Consider the following 16,143-nt stretch of genomic DNA (forward strand, 5'->3'; position numbering starts at 1 on the left):
ATTAAATACGTAAATAGTGCTAAAGTGACACAAAGCGTTTGAAACAGCTTCCAGCCTCAGCGTTCATCACAATCGCGGTGGGAGGGGGACCGTGCAGGAGTTACACTCGTTCCTGTATTGATGAGCCTTTCACCGCTACTGGAACATTTAATGCAATACCCGAGTATTCCTCGATACCTCCAACACTAGTGAACGCCAGAGGTAAGATTTACAGGAGTAAAATAGTATTTGGTGTTTTAAGCTGTTCTCTTGAGCTTTCGAGTCTCCTTTTATGCTATGAGCTAAGCAAAGAGCTAACACTAGCTAGTGTTGCTAACTAGTAAAACGTTACAAAGTGACTAAAAGAGCTGAATTATTATCATCCAAAGTTGTTGAGGAGCAGTTTCTAATTCTCGTTTTTCACTTTAACATTTGGAAGTGAAGTATTTTAGTGTTCTGGTTATTAAACAACCTATATTAAATGTTTGATTCAGAGGTTTTCTGGTCTCCCCTGTGTCTGTGTTTGATGACTAACCCTTTCTGCCTGTCCACTCCACTTCTCAGCCAAGTCTGTCATCATGTCTGGTGGTCCAGCGGTGAGGATCAGCATCGAGTCTTCCTGTGAGAAGCAGGTGCAGGAAGTGGCACTGGATGGGACCGAGACCTATGTCCCTCCTCTATCCATGTCCCAGAACTTGGCAAAGTTGGCACAAAGAATTGACTTCAGCCAGGGATCCGACTCAGAGGAGGATGTTGAGGGAGAACCCAAGGACCGAGAATGGGGCAAGCAGGATGGAGAGGAGGAAGAAGGTAAAATGCTTAAATAAAGCAAGGAGCTAGAGCTACACGAGCCATCACACATTCCTTGGTATAATCAGCTGCTGTGTGCCTTAGGCCAACATAAAATATCAAGCTGAACTTCATTCATCATAGGTTAAACATTTCAGTTCAGAACTTCACTTAGATGGTGAATAATTACTAATAAATATATAATTTTCATGCCAAATATCCTTGGACAAGATACTAGAAGTTGATCAAAGTATGAAAGCATGTGAATGTTACATATAAAGAGAATAGAAAAAAAGTGATTGTGGGAATGGGTGAATGAGGCAAGTTGCGTAAAGTGCTTTGAGGGCTCAGAGTAGAAAAGTGCTGTATAAGAAACAATCTATTTACCATTTAAATCACAATGGAGCCTGTCATGTTTTGAGGCTGCAAGGTGTTGGAGGCCTTGTGAAAACTGATGGAATTATGAATTCTGTCAATCCTAAGAGTACACCCGCTGCTCCAATAAATAAATAAAATGGATTTCAGGAGTAATGAGATCCAGCTAAATAAAGTTAAACTTTATTTACAATTTACTCCTGACTCTGATGAAGAAAGGAGGACCACCAAGTAGACTCCACAAATGAATTGAAAACAGAACATAAGGTTTTTTATCACTTGTTGGAATCGAGCCCAATTTTCTGTTTTCTTGCATAGGCACAGTAAAATTTCAGCCGTCTCTTTGGCCCTGGGATTCGGTGCGTAACAACCTCCGCAGCGCCCTCACAGAGATGTGTGTACTCTATGATGTGCTCAGTGTGGTGAAGGAGAAGAAGTACATGGCTTTAGACCCCGTGTCTCAGGATCCAGCAGCTGGAAAGGTAAATTAAACATGTCACTTAAACTGATTTTTTTTAAGGGTTTTTTAAGGGTTCTACAAAAATATCTCTAAATGTCAGCAAAGCACTCTTAGGTTTGTCCACAAAGAGATCTTTTGCTCCTTCTCCAACTCCTGCAGACACCACAAGTTTTCCAGCTGATCAGTAAAAAGAAATCATTGGCCACAGCAGCTATGATCCTTCAAAAGGGCGCAGAGAAGCTCAGTAAATCAGTCACAGAGAACCAGGAGAACAGGAGGCAAAGGGATTTCAACTCTGAGCTGCTGCGGCTGCGCTCACAGTGGAAACTACGCAAAGTTGGAGACAAGATCCTGGGAGACCTCAGCTACCGCAGTGCAGGTGATAAGAGAGGAAAACACCTCACTCAGTCAGTGCTGCTGCATCCTACAGATTAACATTAAGACACTTTAAACCTGTTTTCTAACTTCCGTGTTTGCCCGTGCAGGCTCCCTTTTCCCCCATCATGGCACATTTGAAGTGATCAAAAATACTGACATTGATCTGGACAAAAAAATCCCAGAGGATTACTGCCCACTGGACGTCCAGATCCCCAGTGACCTGGAGGGGTCTGCTTACATCAAGGTCAGAGGGAAATGACATGTATAATATGTTTTTATTCATCTTTTCTCATTCCTTGTTCATTCTTTGATTTTAGATAATTACCAGATATATTAGGTGTAATAGAAAGATACTGTTTGTATCTTCAGGTGTCCATTCAGAAACAAGCTCCTGACATTGGTGATCTGGGAACCGTCAGCCTTTTCAGACAACAGCAAAAGAACAAAGCTGGTATGGTTCAGCACATATACACATTAAAAGTTGTTCAGTAACACAGAGGCTCTTTTCTTCCACGTTTTTTTTTTTTTTTTTTTTTTTTTAGAAGGGCATTTTATGAAAATACTAAATTATTACATTCTGTGTGAGAAAGCGCTCTTTAGGCTTTGGCAAAGGATGACTGAGCCCACTCTAAATTGTAAGAGTAAATCCCACAAACAAAACTCTTGGTCTTTTCTTTTGTCTCTGCTCAGGTACGCAGCAATGGCACGTGAAACTGGAGGCGGCTCAGAATGTTTTGCTCTGTAAGGAGATCTTCGCCCAGCTGTCCAGGGAGGCAGTTCAGATCAAATCCCAGATCCCTCACATTGTTGTGAAAAACCAGATCATCTCACAGCCATTCCCAGGTGAGAATATGACACAAATGGGGTCCTGGTTCAGTGTTTCTCACACTTATGTATGTGCTTATGTGTGTCATACGGAAGCATATGCCTTGCCTTGAGAGAATAACTGACCCAGTGCTTGAGCACAAGGACCAGTTCTCCACTTGCTGCAGGTTAGGGGGACCCTCCAGCTCACAGCAGGTCTTCAGAGCAGAACTAGGACTGCAGTCCAAAAATGGTGGAAATGTAGTTTGTCTCACCGTGGGTTGAGACTGCCGCAACAGAGTAAACTTTCAAAATAAGAGCACGGGAGGTTGTCCACTTGTCAAGTGATTGTGGATGGCATTAAAGAGATGAAAACATTTTTAAAAAATGCTACAATATCGATGCATTAGTCTATGTCTACCATGACAACACAGTGGTTTTGTTCGATATTATCATGGGAATATCTTGTTGTAATTTAATAGAACTTAGAACCAAAATGTAGACTCACAGCCATCGTACAAAAAATACCTGTGTGGTATTTTTCTCTAAAACTTGAAATATACATTATGGGGATTCGTTGAGACTCGAGTTAACGCGTCTTAATGTGAAATAATATGGGACCTATAGGTATTAACAAATGGTGAAAGATCCAAATAAGAACAGGTGGGAATGGAGGAAGACAGACAATCTGATAAAGAAAGGCAAGAAGTGATATTATATATATATACACACACACACACACACACACACACACACACACACACACACACACACACACAAAGAGTTGTTTACAAAACAAGACACATGTGGGAACAGTGAGGGGAAAGGAAAACAAAAGACCAAAAAATAGGAGGTAAAACCAAAATAAGACACGATAAAAACAACCTTTGGAAGTAAAACAGGAAGTGACCAAAAGACAAAGCAGAGAGGCATGAATACGAACATGAAGCGCTCTGACAGCTAGAATAACATTTAACATAATGACTGACTAATGTGGGCTTTTTTTTTCTTTCTTTCTTTTTTAGTGCTCTTTTACTGGAGGTTAAGTAACAGGTGCTACCTGCTGCATTCCTCTTTTTATCTATAAAACAAACACCATATTAATGTTCTGAGTAATATTCTTAATGTTACGTACGAGCAGCCGTCATCAAGTCAAGGTATTCAGCTTTCACATTTGTCAAGAGTGTAAAGAATGTTCTTTCACTTTTAGTGAACACTCAAATCAAATCACTTTTATTGTCACGTACTGCAGTATCCGGTCCAGGTTCGGGACCGGATACTGCAGTACCTTGTTCAGTACTTACTGTTCAAATTGTAAAGTAGTTTGAACAGTTTATGGCTGGGGTGACTGGAGTCTTTGATGATCCTCCTGCCCTAATTCATCCAAAGTGTCATTCTCCCCTCCAAACACACCTGTGATTTTTCTCTCCCTAGGTCTGCAGCTGTCAATCTCACTGTGCCACTCTACGGGAGAGAAGAAAAACAACCGGGCATCTCCAGAGAAACCCAAACCGGACGACCACCTTTACGTACTAGAACACAATCTGCATCAGATGATGAGAGAGGTGAGAAGTGAGATTCCTGTAGAGCGCAATCTATTAACCACCTCTGGAGGAAACCTACCAGATATGATCTGAAATGCGTTAAATATTTTTAAGCTTTGCCTTTTTTTCTCTTTTTCCTTTAACTTTTAACTATATATCCTCAAAAAATCCATCTCAGTTAGGGAATACTGGTCAGGTCTCAGTGTGCTTAGAATGCAAGATAAAGACCGTAGAGAATTAAAGAGAAAACTGCAATAGTCCCCTGCAGTATTACTTGGTGATGGTGGGGAGGAAGAACTCCCTTTTAACAGGGAGAGAGCACCGGCTGAATTGCACTCAGGAAGAGACAGTCATTTCTGAGCAGAGGGTGCTTACAAGAAAAATACAGCTACAAAGTGAAGGAATCTATGAGGGGGTTTTTTCTTGTAAATTTAAAGTTTTAATGTTGGATTTTTTTTTTAGATATTAAGATATATTTGTGTTCTTCTACCTACAACAACCCTGGAAACCTGTCGTCTTGTACTCTGCCAGGAGACACTTCTGTTGTTATTAATTTAAATTTCATTGTCTCAGTGCACATTTCATTGGCAGCATTTGTTTCTTTTATAGTTTCACAAGCAGCAGCTGAGCTCTGTGGTGATACCGCACCCTTCTAGCGCTCCCTTTGCGCACAAACGTCTGCGTTTGGCAGGGCCACTGGCCTATGACAAGGCAGAAATCTCCAGTTGGCAGCAGACTGAGGGGCTGCTGGAGAAGATGATCAAACAGGCCAAACACATCTTCCTACGTCGCAGGTAAAATATCCTGATGTAATTTTACAAATACAGAAACAGTTACCAGCAGCAATATTGAATTTTACTGCAAATTTAGGAGCTCCAGAAACTTTAGCAGCCCAAAAAAGCAGCGTTTGCCTACATTTGGCTAGCAGATGGCTCACATTGTCTTTGTTGTTTCATCAGAATCAGAATACTTTATTAATCCCAAACTGATTATGGAAATTAAATTATGTCCTTTTATCTTAAAATATTTAATCTTTTAACAGAAGAATTGTTGTTAGCTACTTTTTGTTGGCTGTATAATGCTTAGCAATACTCTTCACGGGTACCACGGTGTTTGTGGTCAACAGGACGGCACGTACCATCGATAGTCTGGCCAGTCGGATTGAAGACCCGCAGATCCAGGCTCACTGGTCCAACATTAATGACGTATACGAGTCCAGTGTCAAGGTGCTCATCACTTCACAAGGCTACGAGCAGATCTGCAAGTAAGTGGAGTGCAGAGGAGTTTATTTTACTCATTATTTTAAATATCAATATTTATTTTTTTATTTGTACATTTTATTTTTACTATATTTTTTATTATCACAGATTTACAGATTTTAAATATTTACTAAATATTCACTATTCATTTTGTACTATTGTTATTTTAATTTAAAATACTTTTTTTTTTAATTATTAGAATGAATAAATTTTGTATTTTGTAATCGAAAAACTCAACAATTGAAAAAATCCTTGACACAAAGTTTTTGCTTTGCTGATTTGTTTAATGCTCGGCTCTGCAGCGCTCAGTGGCCGCCATGTAAATGCAAATGTTTTACCTACATTTGCAACTAAAAACAAACCTGCAATAGAAATGTATCTAGGATCTATTCTATATCTATTTCCTGTTTTTTTTGGGGGGGGGTTTTGATAACCTGTGGGGTTTTTTTTGTTTGTTTGTTTTGGTTTGGGTTTTTTTCTCTTTTAAGTATTTATTATAAGGCAGATGTATTTCTTATCCAGTTACTTGAATAATCAATAGGATACTTGATTACTAAAATATTCAATAGCTGCAGCTTTTATTATTTAATAGTCTCAGGGCTCGCAAAATCGCTATCCCGACGTCCCGGGGCTAGCAGTTTTTTCCGGTCGGGCTACCAAAATCCATCCCAGCCCTGCCCATCAGGCTATCATAGGAAGAAAAAATATATGTCAATACTTTTGCATCCTTTCGCAAACGTAGCTGGGTAATGTTGTCATTGGCATCGAAGAGCCACTGTCAGTATGTAACATAATGAAATCGCGTTTAAATTTGCGCTTTTTTTTTTTGTTTTTGTTTTTTTGCTTCACGTTCACTTTGCCATTGCCCAAACTGTGAATAGAGAGCGGCAGTACTGATTGGTGAGTGACAGATTAATTCCTCTCCAATTCCTTATCACTCGTTAGCTTACTATGCAAATATGACAAGTGAAATCTTCCGCAGCAAGCTTAAACATGTCATAGAGGTTGATTGTGCAGAGAATTGCTGATCATTATGCAAGTGCCTGTGTAAAAGCAGATGGATTTACGCAGGTATTTTAGTTCTGCAGAGCCAAATAAGACAGGTCAGGGTGAAGAGGGGACAGCCAAAGAAAAGCCGACCACAAAATGGAAAAGTTATGACAAATCAGACTATGAGGCAAAAAGAAAGTGCAGCTTTTTTGGTTTCATGGACAAAAGAATTTCTGTGGCTGCAATATGACGAGCTAAATAACATAAAGTTCTGCCGGGTGTGTCATTAGTTTCACTCGATTTCTGAGTCGACAAGTGCCTTTGTTACTGGGACCAGTAATTTTAAGAAAGACCCCATCAGAACCCTTGAGAAATGCAAGAAATGCATTATTGCTCAGTCTACAGTATCTTTCCCTGAACAAACGCCAATTGCAAAAAACATATGAAAAATAAACTAAGCACAACAAGAAGTCCTGAAAAATCTGTTTAGAACAGCGTTCTGTTTTGCAAAGAGTGAACTACCTTTGGCAAAATTTAGCAGTCTTTGCAAACAAAGCAAACAAAGCAAATGGCCTAGATCTTGGTTCCACTTACCTCTTACCATTATATTTTTCTATTTTCGTTCACTGCTGTTGTGAACTATATAAATAAATGGATGTGAAAAAAGCTTTTCTCTCCTCATATATGGATGTTTACATGACTCTGGACCAGCGTGTTTGATCCTCTGAAATGAGGCTCACTGTGTTTTATTTGGTGTGTTTAGGTCCATCCAGCTGCAGCTGAACATCGGTGTGGAGCAGATCAGGGTGGTGCACAGAGATGGACGTGTGGTCACGCTGTCACACCAGGAACAGGAGCTGCAAGACTTTCTCCTCTCACAGGTAACACCAGTAACTTCCACAGTTATTGGAGGAGGCTGAATTTACTAGAAGCATGGCTGCACACTGTTGACTGTAATGCTTCAGTATTTAGTTCTGCGTATGCCTGCCTTCTTTTCACAGATGTCGCAGCATCAGGTACATGCAGTTCAGCAGCTGGCTAAGGTGATGGGCTGGCACGTCCTGAGCTTCAGTAACCATGTAGGTCTGGGCCCAGTGGAGAGCATCGGAAATGCCTCCGCGGTCACTGTTGCCTCTCCCAACGGAGAGTACGCCATCTCAGGTGAGACTGATGGCTCTCGGATCCTCAGGTTTCTCTGTAGTAGGAAGACCATATTAGCAGCAGCAACTCAGTACTACTCATGCCTCTATGCATGAGACATTCAGGCTCTCCCTTAGCTAACCTCCCCCCAATAAAGGCTAAAATGTTAAAAAAAAAAAAAAAAAAAATTATAATTTTATTTTATTTATTTATTTTTTTTTTAAAGAAAAGGCAGAAACTAATGTAATAAATCAAGACGACGCCCAGTCTGTCAGTTCATGGAAAATTACTCAGGATTAAGCAGACAGGTTGATACAAGTTGGGGAATCTTTGGGAAACTTCCTCTCTTCAAACATCATTGAAATGCATCATGAACCGGTTTCCATGCAACACTCATACTGAATATCTGTAAACACTGAAGAATAATGTGTGGCGAGACAAGAGAGAAACTTTATTGTCATTGTTTAAAAACAACAAAAGTCTGCTCAGCAGCTCTTTATCATTATGCAGCAAAGTAAATAACTGTCAGTGGTTTTTCATCAAAGTTTCTTTTCTCTTCAGTACGTAACGGCCCAGAGAGCGGCTGCAAAGTTTTGGTGCAGTTCCCTCGCAGCCAGATCAAAGAGCTGCCAAAGAGCGACGTCATCCAGGACGCCAAGTGGAGCCACCTCAGAGGGCCGTACAAAGAGGTCCATTGGAGCAAGATGGAGGGCCGAAACTTTGTCTACAAGATGGAGCTCCTCATGGCGGCGCTGACTCCCTGTCCTTAGGTGCTGACTCTGTCTGCTGACTCCTCCCACACACAAAATAACAGTTTATTTAAAGAGGACAATCTTCCTTCATAGACTCTCTTCCTCACATTTGAAAGAATCGACAGCACTTTCATTTATTTTATTTTTTAACCAACTTGTGGACCGCCGTAAAGTCTGTCCACACAAGTGTCCTCTGCCTGTTGCTTATAGTGTAAGGTGTGGACTGTGTGTATATACCTCAAACAGTTTGATACAAAATAAAAAGCAGTCTGTCTATATATATTTGTCCTTTTTCTTAAGAATACAGCTGTGGATCAAAGAGACACTGTTTATAAAACTGAACTTAGGGATTTGCCGGTTCAAACTTTAAATTTGACCACATTAAGTTCAATGTTGTCTTAGGACTGTGTGTGTGTGTGTGTGTGTGTGTGTGTGTGTGTGTGTGTGTGTGTGTGTGTGTGTGTCAGAGTAGATGGGTGCAGTTTTAATACCACTCCATTTGTCTGATGTGACAACATTTTAGATAAACTAACTTTGAGTCTGGACTCTGCACTTTCAGGTGGGGAACCTGAAGTTCCTGTGTAGGCACGAGGGAGGAGAGAGTTCGTTAAGAAAGAAATCACAAAATCATTTGCACTGTGAACCGGATATTTTTTCTTTAGGTAATAAAAGAAAAACAATTATTTTCTTTTGTTTCTACATTCATTCATTCTTTATTCCTGCATTCCTTCCTTTCTTCCTTTTCCGGGCCGTGATCAGCTGACCTGTGTTACTGCAGCTTCATGGCTCCGTGTGGATTTAGCAAACTGCAATTACTACTTGACTGCTTTGGACACAACTTTATTTACATTACTTTCTGATTTGCTGAGCCAGTATCATCAAGGCCTCAGCTGAAACTATCACCAGCCTGCAGCACACAAAAGCGAAACTCGTTTTTTGTTATCATGAAATAATCTGATTTAATTGCTTATTAATGAAACCAGCCCAGTTTAACCTTTGGTCATGAGTAAAATAAAGTCACACAGTTTCTTTGCTTAGAGAATAAATACAAGATTTATTGTGTTCCTGTATCATCGGTGGTATATTCACTCATTCAGTGACAGTCATCTGTAAATATCAATATCAGTACAAAATATCAACACAGTGCAGGTGTTCATAACTGACTGGTCATGCTTTGAGCTGTAAGTAACTAGAGTATATAAAGAGGACAGTTTGATGTACAAAACATTCCACCTTCAAAAGTATGTCCTCATGTTGTATCACTGACAGCTTTGATTGGCCATTTCAGGTGAGTCATCACTCAGACGTTCATTATCTGCAGCTCAGTCACATCGTTTTCTGCAAAAAAAAAAAGGGATTAAAGTGTCAATACATGATTAAGACAACAAACAAAGCTATAATAGGTCTTCACAGACCTTTGCACTCAAACACGCCCTTACTGTGATACAATGATGAGACATAGTCAACCATCACACCCTTCAACATATATTTATTCTCCACACAATCATGCAGTGGTAAGAAGAACACATTTTAACTTTAGATAAAACAACACGCTCACAAACGTTTTTATGCGGAAAATTGTCTTCTTTATTATTTCACCCATTACCTAAAAAAGCAGCCACACTTCAGACACTGTATCAGGTTTTATTTGCCTCCTATATGAAACCAGTTTGTAACTTATTTAGTAGTAGCCTTCAGGAATAGTTCTCCTATGGCTATTCTTTGGATTTGGCTGCTTCGTGTTCTGTTCTCTCTGAAGATGATCCCACACTGCTTCAATAATATTGTGTCAGGACTCTGAGGAGGCCAGTCCATGACTGATGGTGTTCCACTGTGTGTTTTTCTATCCAGGTGTGCATTTACTGTGCTAGCAGTGTGTTTGGGATCATTGTCATGCTGAAAAATTAAGCTGCTGTAAGTTTCCAGATGGTATAGCACAGGGGTAGGCAACTCCAGGCCTCGAGTGCTGGTGTCCTGCAGGTTTTAGATCGCACCCTGGGTTAACACACCTGAATCAAATGATTAGTTCATTACCAGGCCTCTGGAGAACTTCAAGAAATGCTGAGGAGTCATTTAGCCCATTAAATCAGCTGTGATGGAGCATGGACACATCTAAAACCTCCAGGACACCGGCACTCGAGGCCTGGAGTTGCCTACCCCTGGTATAGCATGATGGATCAGAATCTGATGGCACTCTTTCTGTGTTCAAAATTTCTGCCCCAAACTTCTGCATGACAGAACTTTATGACTAAACCTGCACCAAGAGTTCATCCTCAGCACCAGGGAGAGTTTTGGGGAAACTGGCCTGCAAATGTGCCCTGAAATCCCTGAAAGCAGCAGGTCTGCCATGGACTACCTGTTAAACTGCATGTAGTTCAGACTATGCCTGTTTAGTGCAGACAATAAAGTATTGCATGAATGTGTATAAAGGTGTCCTGTAGTGTTTCCATTATCATTGCCACAAAAATGTAATAAATTCTGTAAAACACTGGATATTTGCAGGAGAAACAGACACACAAATCTTTTTATCTTTTTGTTTTTATTTGTTTTGGTTACATAGTTGTCCTCCATGTAGAGTGACCTATTTTGGTTATGAACGTTTTCAGCACGTATCCATACAAGAAATCAGGGAAGAATATGTTTGAGCAATGCCAGCAATCCAAAATCTTCTGAATGGGTATTCACAAGACATTTCCAAGTTGCAAACCTGTTTTTCTGGCATCACCTGAATGCACAATCATTGACACCATTAGAGGATATTCACTGAGATGGATTCTGCTGTTTACACATGGCTTTACCTGGCATCTCTCTCCTGCGCTTGCATGCCATTATCTTCTTGTAGGCCTTGTCCAGGAGCCACATGGTGAGCATAAGAAGGCTGGCCAAGCAGGCCAGGGCCAAAAAAGAGACAGTAAGGTACTGAAGGTCCTCATACAGAACCTCTGTAGGACAGAAACACAGGAGCCACATCTTATTTACTGCAAACTGAACTGCAAATAGGGCTGATCTGTTTATTAAAGATACTTTTTCATCATGTTCACTTGTTAAAAAAAAGACTTCCCCTCTTTGGTCAATCCATATGTTCTTCCTTCCTGCATTCATTCCTCCCTAAAATTATCACAGCACATGTGCCATTCTTCATTCTTCATTTTCATAGTTTATTTGCTTTAGAGTTACTCTGTCTGGTGTGGGAAACAGTTCTGAGCCTGCCTCTAATAACCACAGACGCCATGTTTGGGAAATCTGGGCAGGGCGTTTGTCGTCTTTAAATCCAAACAACTGTTACCACAATGCCAGTCAGACTACGTCAAACTGAAGCCGAGGGCTTTTGTTGATGCTCTAATCACGATTAGTGCTGCTTTTTTAAATCCTGTGAAGAAATTCTTTGTACAGGTATGACAGAAGTGCTGTTAATTACCTTAAGCTTTAAAAACTGAGCTGTTCTGCCAGGACTGTTTCTTTCTTTTATGCTCTTTTTCCCTCGTTGTGTGTTAGTTTTCTGTTTTGTTTTTTAATGTAAAGACTCTCACCATTTACTTTTAGGACGAAACCAAAATCCTTGCTGCTCCCAGTTGATTCTGTGATGGTGACCACGTAAAATCCACCATCCTGCAGCCGCAGGTCTGACAGGCCCATCGAACCGTTGTCATAGGCCTGCACTCGGCTGCTGTAGTCCTCCGTTATGTTGGTGTACCCCCCCGGCTGCCAGGCCCCTATCGTCCGGCTCACCAATCCTGACATAAAAGTCCATTGTATGTTTGGGATCCCGCTACAGGTGAAATTCACTGAGAAGATCACATCGTCCTGCACTGAGCGGATCAGGCTCCTCTGAGGAGAGTATATGGAGATGGCTCCAGCTAAACAAACACATGAACATACATGCATACATTAGTCTGTATTCTCTGGGTTATTCTAGAATCAGCTGAATGTAAGTAAGTCAAAGGGAAATTCTGCTTTGCATCAGAAGAAAATTAACACAGCAGCAAATTGCAAAAAGAGCCTCAGTGATCCAGACTCTCCTAAAGTCCTAAAGTTGTTTGAGTAAAGTGGTACTTCCAAACTATTATACAGGACGTGAACACCAGTGTTGTTTCTTCCTTCAACAGCCATAAGCTGCGTTCACAGGTGGTTAAATTACAACATGTCGAACTGATTCTGGTATCAAAATACATGTAAAGGGAGACCTTTCCTGTGCTATAACTTGTTTTATCCAGCCACCTATCCTGCAAGGTGATATGACCTTTAAAGGTTTACCCAAAATGCATTTTTTAAACTTTTCTCGAATTAATGATCAGAAAACAGATCAAACATCCAGGACACCAATACATGTGTCATAACATGGCAGAGAGAGGACCCAAGCATCGGGCACGTAGGCAGATTCAAATGATAATGAGCCTTTACTTGGCTGAGACAGGACTACATACTGGGCAATATCTGGGGATTCGAAAGTCAATACATACAGGAAGTAAGAAGTGGAAACAAGACACATGAGAAAAGTGTCTATCAAAGTAAAACAAGAAATAAACACACAAACAACAGTACTCAGAATAAACAGGATCATAGAAACAGACGACTCAGCTGGAGGAACAAACACTAACATGACAACTGAACCAGAGCCCAGTGATATCACTTCACAAAATCTAAAGTCAGAGTTACTAGAAGCAGAATTCATAGAAAACACTAGAGTACAGATGAAAACAGCTCAAAACTGCAAGAGCATGACAAATATTTCTGTTACTCTTTAGCTTTAGAATTAAATTAATGTGGCTCATACCGTGTACATTATAACATACCATAATAGACCCATTTCTGTAATATACTCACATATCTATATTATTGCTAATATATATTGTAATATATCTATATCACTAAAGCACTTCTGGATGGATGCAAACTGCATTTCGTTGCCCTGTACCTGTGCATGTGCAATGACAATAAAGTTGAATTCTATTCTATTCTATTCTATTCTCTGCTGTTGAAAGTAAGACATATGTCACGATATCTTATGTTAAGGTGGTTATGAAAAAGAAACAAAAGCAAGATCTTGGCTTTAGATTACAATGTTCCAACCTTTGTATTTCAACGGACTGTAACGCAAAAAATATTCAAACTATGAGGATAACATTTTTATCATTAGATATACGGATGTTATTTTAAAGAAAAATCTGTTGATTCTCAGTGGTGGGGGGAGAGACTTGAGTCACAGTGATAGCAATTAGAGTAGAAACATGCTGGTGTGTGACACAATCGAGCGCCATAAAAAGGACTCATTCCACCATGACACGGTTAGCTGCTGTTCCTGACAAACACTGTGGCATGTCTCCTGCTCTGCCTCGGCTCTGTCTGATCCCCCACCCCCATCCTCTTTTCCCCAGAGGATTAAAACTAGTCAAACTAGCTGGGAGGTATCAGAATGAATATAAGAGGCAGTGTGTTTAGGCCAAGCTTTAATGCATATTTTCACGTGCGTGTCAGGGAGAGATCTGGTTCTGCTGGTGGTGTGTTTGTTTAATGAAGCAAGAATTTAAAATGAAAAATACTAGCGCTGACTGAGAAGCAAGTCAGTATGGGAGAGATCTTTTTGTCTGGGCTCCCCCCCCCCCAAAAAAAACCTTTTACCAACAAACCCCGACTGACTCTTTCCTTATTTTTCTGTTAAGAAATCACATAAATACTTTTTAAAGCAGCCCTGATGTCTTCTTTTGACTGTTTCCTGCACCCTGGTTCGCTTTTAATTTTGCTACTTTTGTTTTGTGTTTCCTGAGATTTGGTTTAGATTCAGATTTTTTTGGAAACAACACTTCTGGGCATTCGGATGTTATTTCTAGGATCGTTATGTCGGTAGGACACAGCTTTATAGGTTCTGAAGCCTTGAGTGGTTGCAGTTTTATAGTTCAGATAAGGTACTTTGCAATCTTCAGCTTTCTGACTGTCACGTGGTTGCAGACACGATACAGCCAGAGAAAGAGAGAATGGGCTCATCGTGTTATAGAGCGGGGGCTTGACTCCTCGGGACCTCAACAATAGAAACAGATCAGACGCTACGTAATAAAATCCCTATCATGCTTCAGCACGGTTTCATGGCTACATGCCTGAGCTCTGCTTAGATAATATTAGGGAATATTGACCTTTTTACTTCCCACTTCTGCCATGATCGCCTATATTTACTTTCTACTGACAGGACCGAAACTTCATCCAACATTTCAAGTGTTAAACAAACATAGGTAGGTCGTACCACAAAGATAAAGCAGCAGAATTAGGAATGTGTTGAGCTTACCTAGGTGGCACATATATAACATGATGCTGAGAAAAACAGCAACATCTTGTATTTCCCAGAGCCTGAAATGCCACATTAGGATTCCAGACCCATCTGTCGAACTGCTGCAGAAGAAGCTTCCCGGGTTTATTTTACATTTTGTAGCATTCTCCTCGCCTTTCACCTTTTCCCATGGTTTCTTCTTCTTCTGTTTGTCTTCCTGGAGTTTCTGAGAGTTGTTCTTCTATTGCTTTCCTTCTGCTTTTCAGGAATGCAAAAGCTTCCCTCCTCTCTCTCAAGACTGTGTTGGATTTGACTTCATATCTGCGCAAGTCACTGCCAGCCAGCCCACACCTATCAGACAGGTTGAGCCAGAGATTACTGAGCAAACATGTAGTCCTTGTGTGGCAGTGCTCTCTCGCACACTCACACACAACTGAAGGCTGAAAGCCGTTGAGCAGTATATTCTAATTTACCTATTGCAACCACTTACTTGTCTATCTACAGACACACTGTCACAAAATGAAAGTGGGACAGGTGGAATCAAGTAGCGACACACCTGGCAAAACATGTCAAACAGGAAGTACTGTATTCACATGTATGCACCTAAAAAAACACACACAGTGACAGTCAAATGAAACTTCCCTTTAGGAGGCATATTAAAGCTGACTGTCTGTAGGTAACCCAGGTCTTATTTCTCGCTGTTACTTAGTTTATAATCATTTTAGACTCTAAGGGTGTTTTTTTAATGAATTTATGCGCTTACCAAGACCAGTGTTAGACAAGGCAATAAAAATCCAACATATATAAATGAAAGGAATATTAAAAACAAAACAAAAGAACAAGTTGGATACCAATTTAAACCCATACAAGACTGAGTTACAACATCAAAATTAAATAAAATAAAACAAACATTTGGCTCCAAGGTCGAGAATAAATTACATTAACCCAAGAATAAAATTTCAAAAGTAGGAAATAAAATACAATGTGGCCACGTAGACATGTATCAGTTTAGTGATAATATAATTATATTGCTGATATTTATATATAAATTATAATGATTTATAAAAACTACTTGCAAACCAATTTACAAGTAGAGCCCATGTGATACTCAATTGCAACACTGCAATAAAATAAAAGACTCCTCCATTCCCTAGTTAAGAATGAATAAAAATGAATAAAAATAAAATGTACAGTATGATTAAAGATAAACTAAATACCCATTGTTACAAAATGTGACGTAACACATAAGTAACAAAGAAAGCACTGGCATCAAACATGTTACATCATAGAATAACAAACAAAAAACACTCAGAGTATTTGTACATGGATGAACAGAGAGTTGGTTGTAGCTCAGTTAAATGGATGGCATCTGTTAAAGCATGAGGTGCTCTGTGAAGAATTCCATTACCATAAA

The 16,143-nt window shown here is 40.0% G+C and overlaps 2 protein-coding genes across 3 annotated transcripts; one reads left to right on the forward strand and one right to left on the reverse strand.

Annotated features, from left to right (window-relative positions):
* Positions 1–77: 77 nt before the first annotated feature.
* Positions 78–8,748, forward strand: med17 (mediator complex subunit 17). The gene is made up of 13 exons (XM_085430880.1): positions 78–201; positions 544–789; positions 1,462–1,625; positions 1,763–1,982; positions 2,089–2,225; positions 2,351–2,432; positions 2,672–2,824; positions 4,220–4,350; positions 4,939–5,123; positions 5,456–5,593; positions 7,342–7,459; positions 7,580–7,739; positions 8,280–8,748. The coding sequence occupies exons 2-13, from the start codon at positions 558–560 to the stop codon at positions 8,486–8,488; spliced, it is 1,929 nt and encodes a 642-aa protein (XP_085287006.1). The 5' UTR covers positions 78–201; positions 544–557; the 3' UTR covers positions 8,489–8,748.
* Positions 8,749–9,147: 399 nt separating this feature from the next.
* On the reverse strand, positions 9,148–15,253 carry vstm5 (V-set and transmembrane domain containing 5). Of its 2 annotated transcripts, none has more exons than XM_085430887.1 (4): positions 14,748–15,252; positions 12,001–12,327; positions 11,269–11,412; positions 9,148–9,808 (listed from the first exon to the last, which is right to left on the reverse strand). In XM_085430887.1, exons 1-4 carry the CDS (start codon positions 14,821–14,823, stop codon positions 9,771–9,773), a joined length of 585 nt encoding a protein of 194 aa, XP_085287013.1. In that variant the 5' UTR covers positions 14,824–15,252; the 3' UTR covers positions 9,148–9,770. The 2 variants fall into 2 exon arrangements, with proteins under 2 accessions (XP_085287013.1, XP_085287012.1); XM_085430886.1 differs by lacking the exon at positions 9,148–9,808 and adding an exon at positions 10,736–11,195 and having other exon boundaries at positions 14,748–15,253.
* Positions 15,254–16,143: the final 890 nt, after the last annotated feature.

The sequence above is a fragment of the Copadichromis virginalis genome, linkage group LG14 (assembly GCF_057382275.1).
Source record: "Copadichromis virginalis isolate Kocher_CV1m ecotype Utaka linkage group LG14, C_Virginalis_male_GT1.1, whole genome shotgun sequence".
NCBI classification, from domain to species: Eukaryota; Metazoa; Chordata; class Actinopteri; order Cichliformes; family Cichlidae; genus Copadichromis; species Copadichromis virginalis.

Bases quoted from the DNA above. Each gene is read 5' to 3' on its own strand.
- med17 (XM_085430880.1), top strand. From the start codon at position 558: ATGTCTGGTGGTCCAGCGGTGAGGATCAGCATCGAGTCTTCCTGTGAG. The intron at 5,594-7,341 runs GTAAGTGGAGTG...TGGTGTGTTTAG, and splicing joins GGCTACGAGCAGATCTGCAA to GTCCATCCAGCTGCAGCTGA. The intron at 7,460-7,579 runs GTAACACCAGTA...TTCTTTTCACAG, and splicing joins AAGACTTTCTCCTCTCACAG to ATGTCGCAGCATCAGGTACA.
- vstm5 (XM_085430886.1), bottom strand. From the start codon at position 14,823: ATGTGGCATTTCAGGCTCTGGGAAATACAAGATGTTGCTGTTTTTCTC. The intron at 12,328-14,747 runs GTAAGCTCAACA...GTGTTTGTTTAG, and splicing joins GTTATATATGTGCCACCTAG to CTGGAGCCATCTCCATATAC. The intron at 11,413-12,000 runs GTGAGAGTCTTT...TCTGTCCTACAG, and splicing joins TTTCGTCCTAAAAGTAAATG to AGGTTCTGTATGAGGACCTT.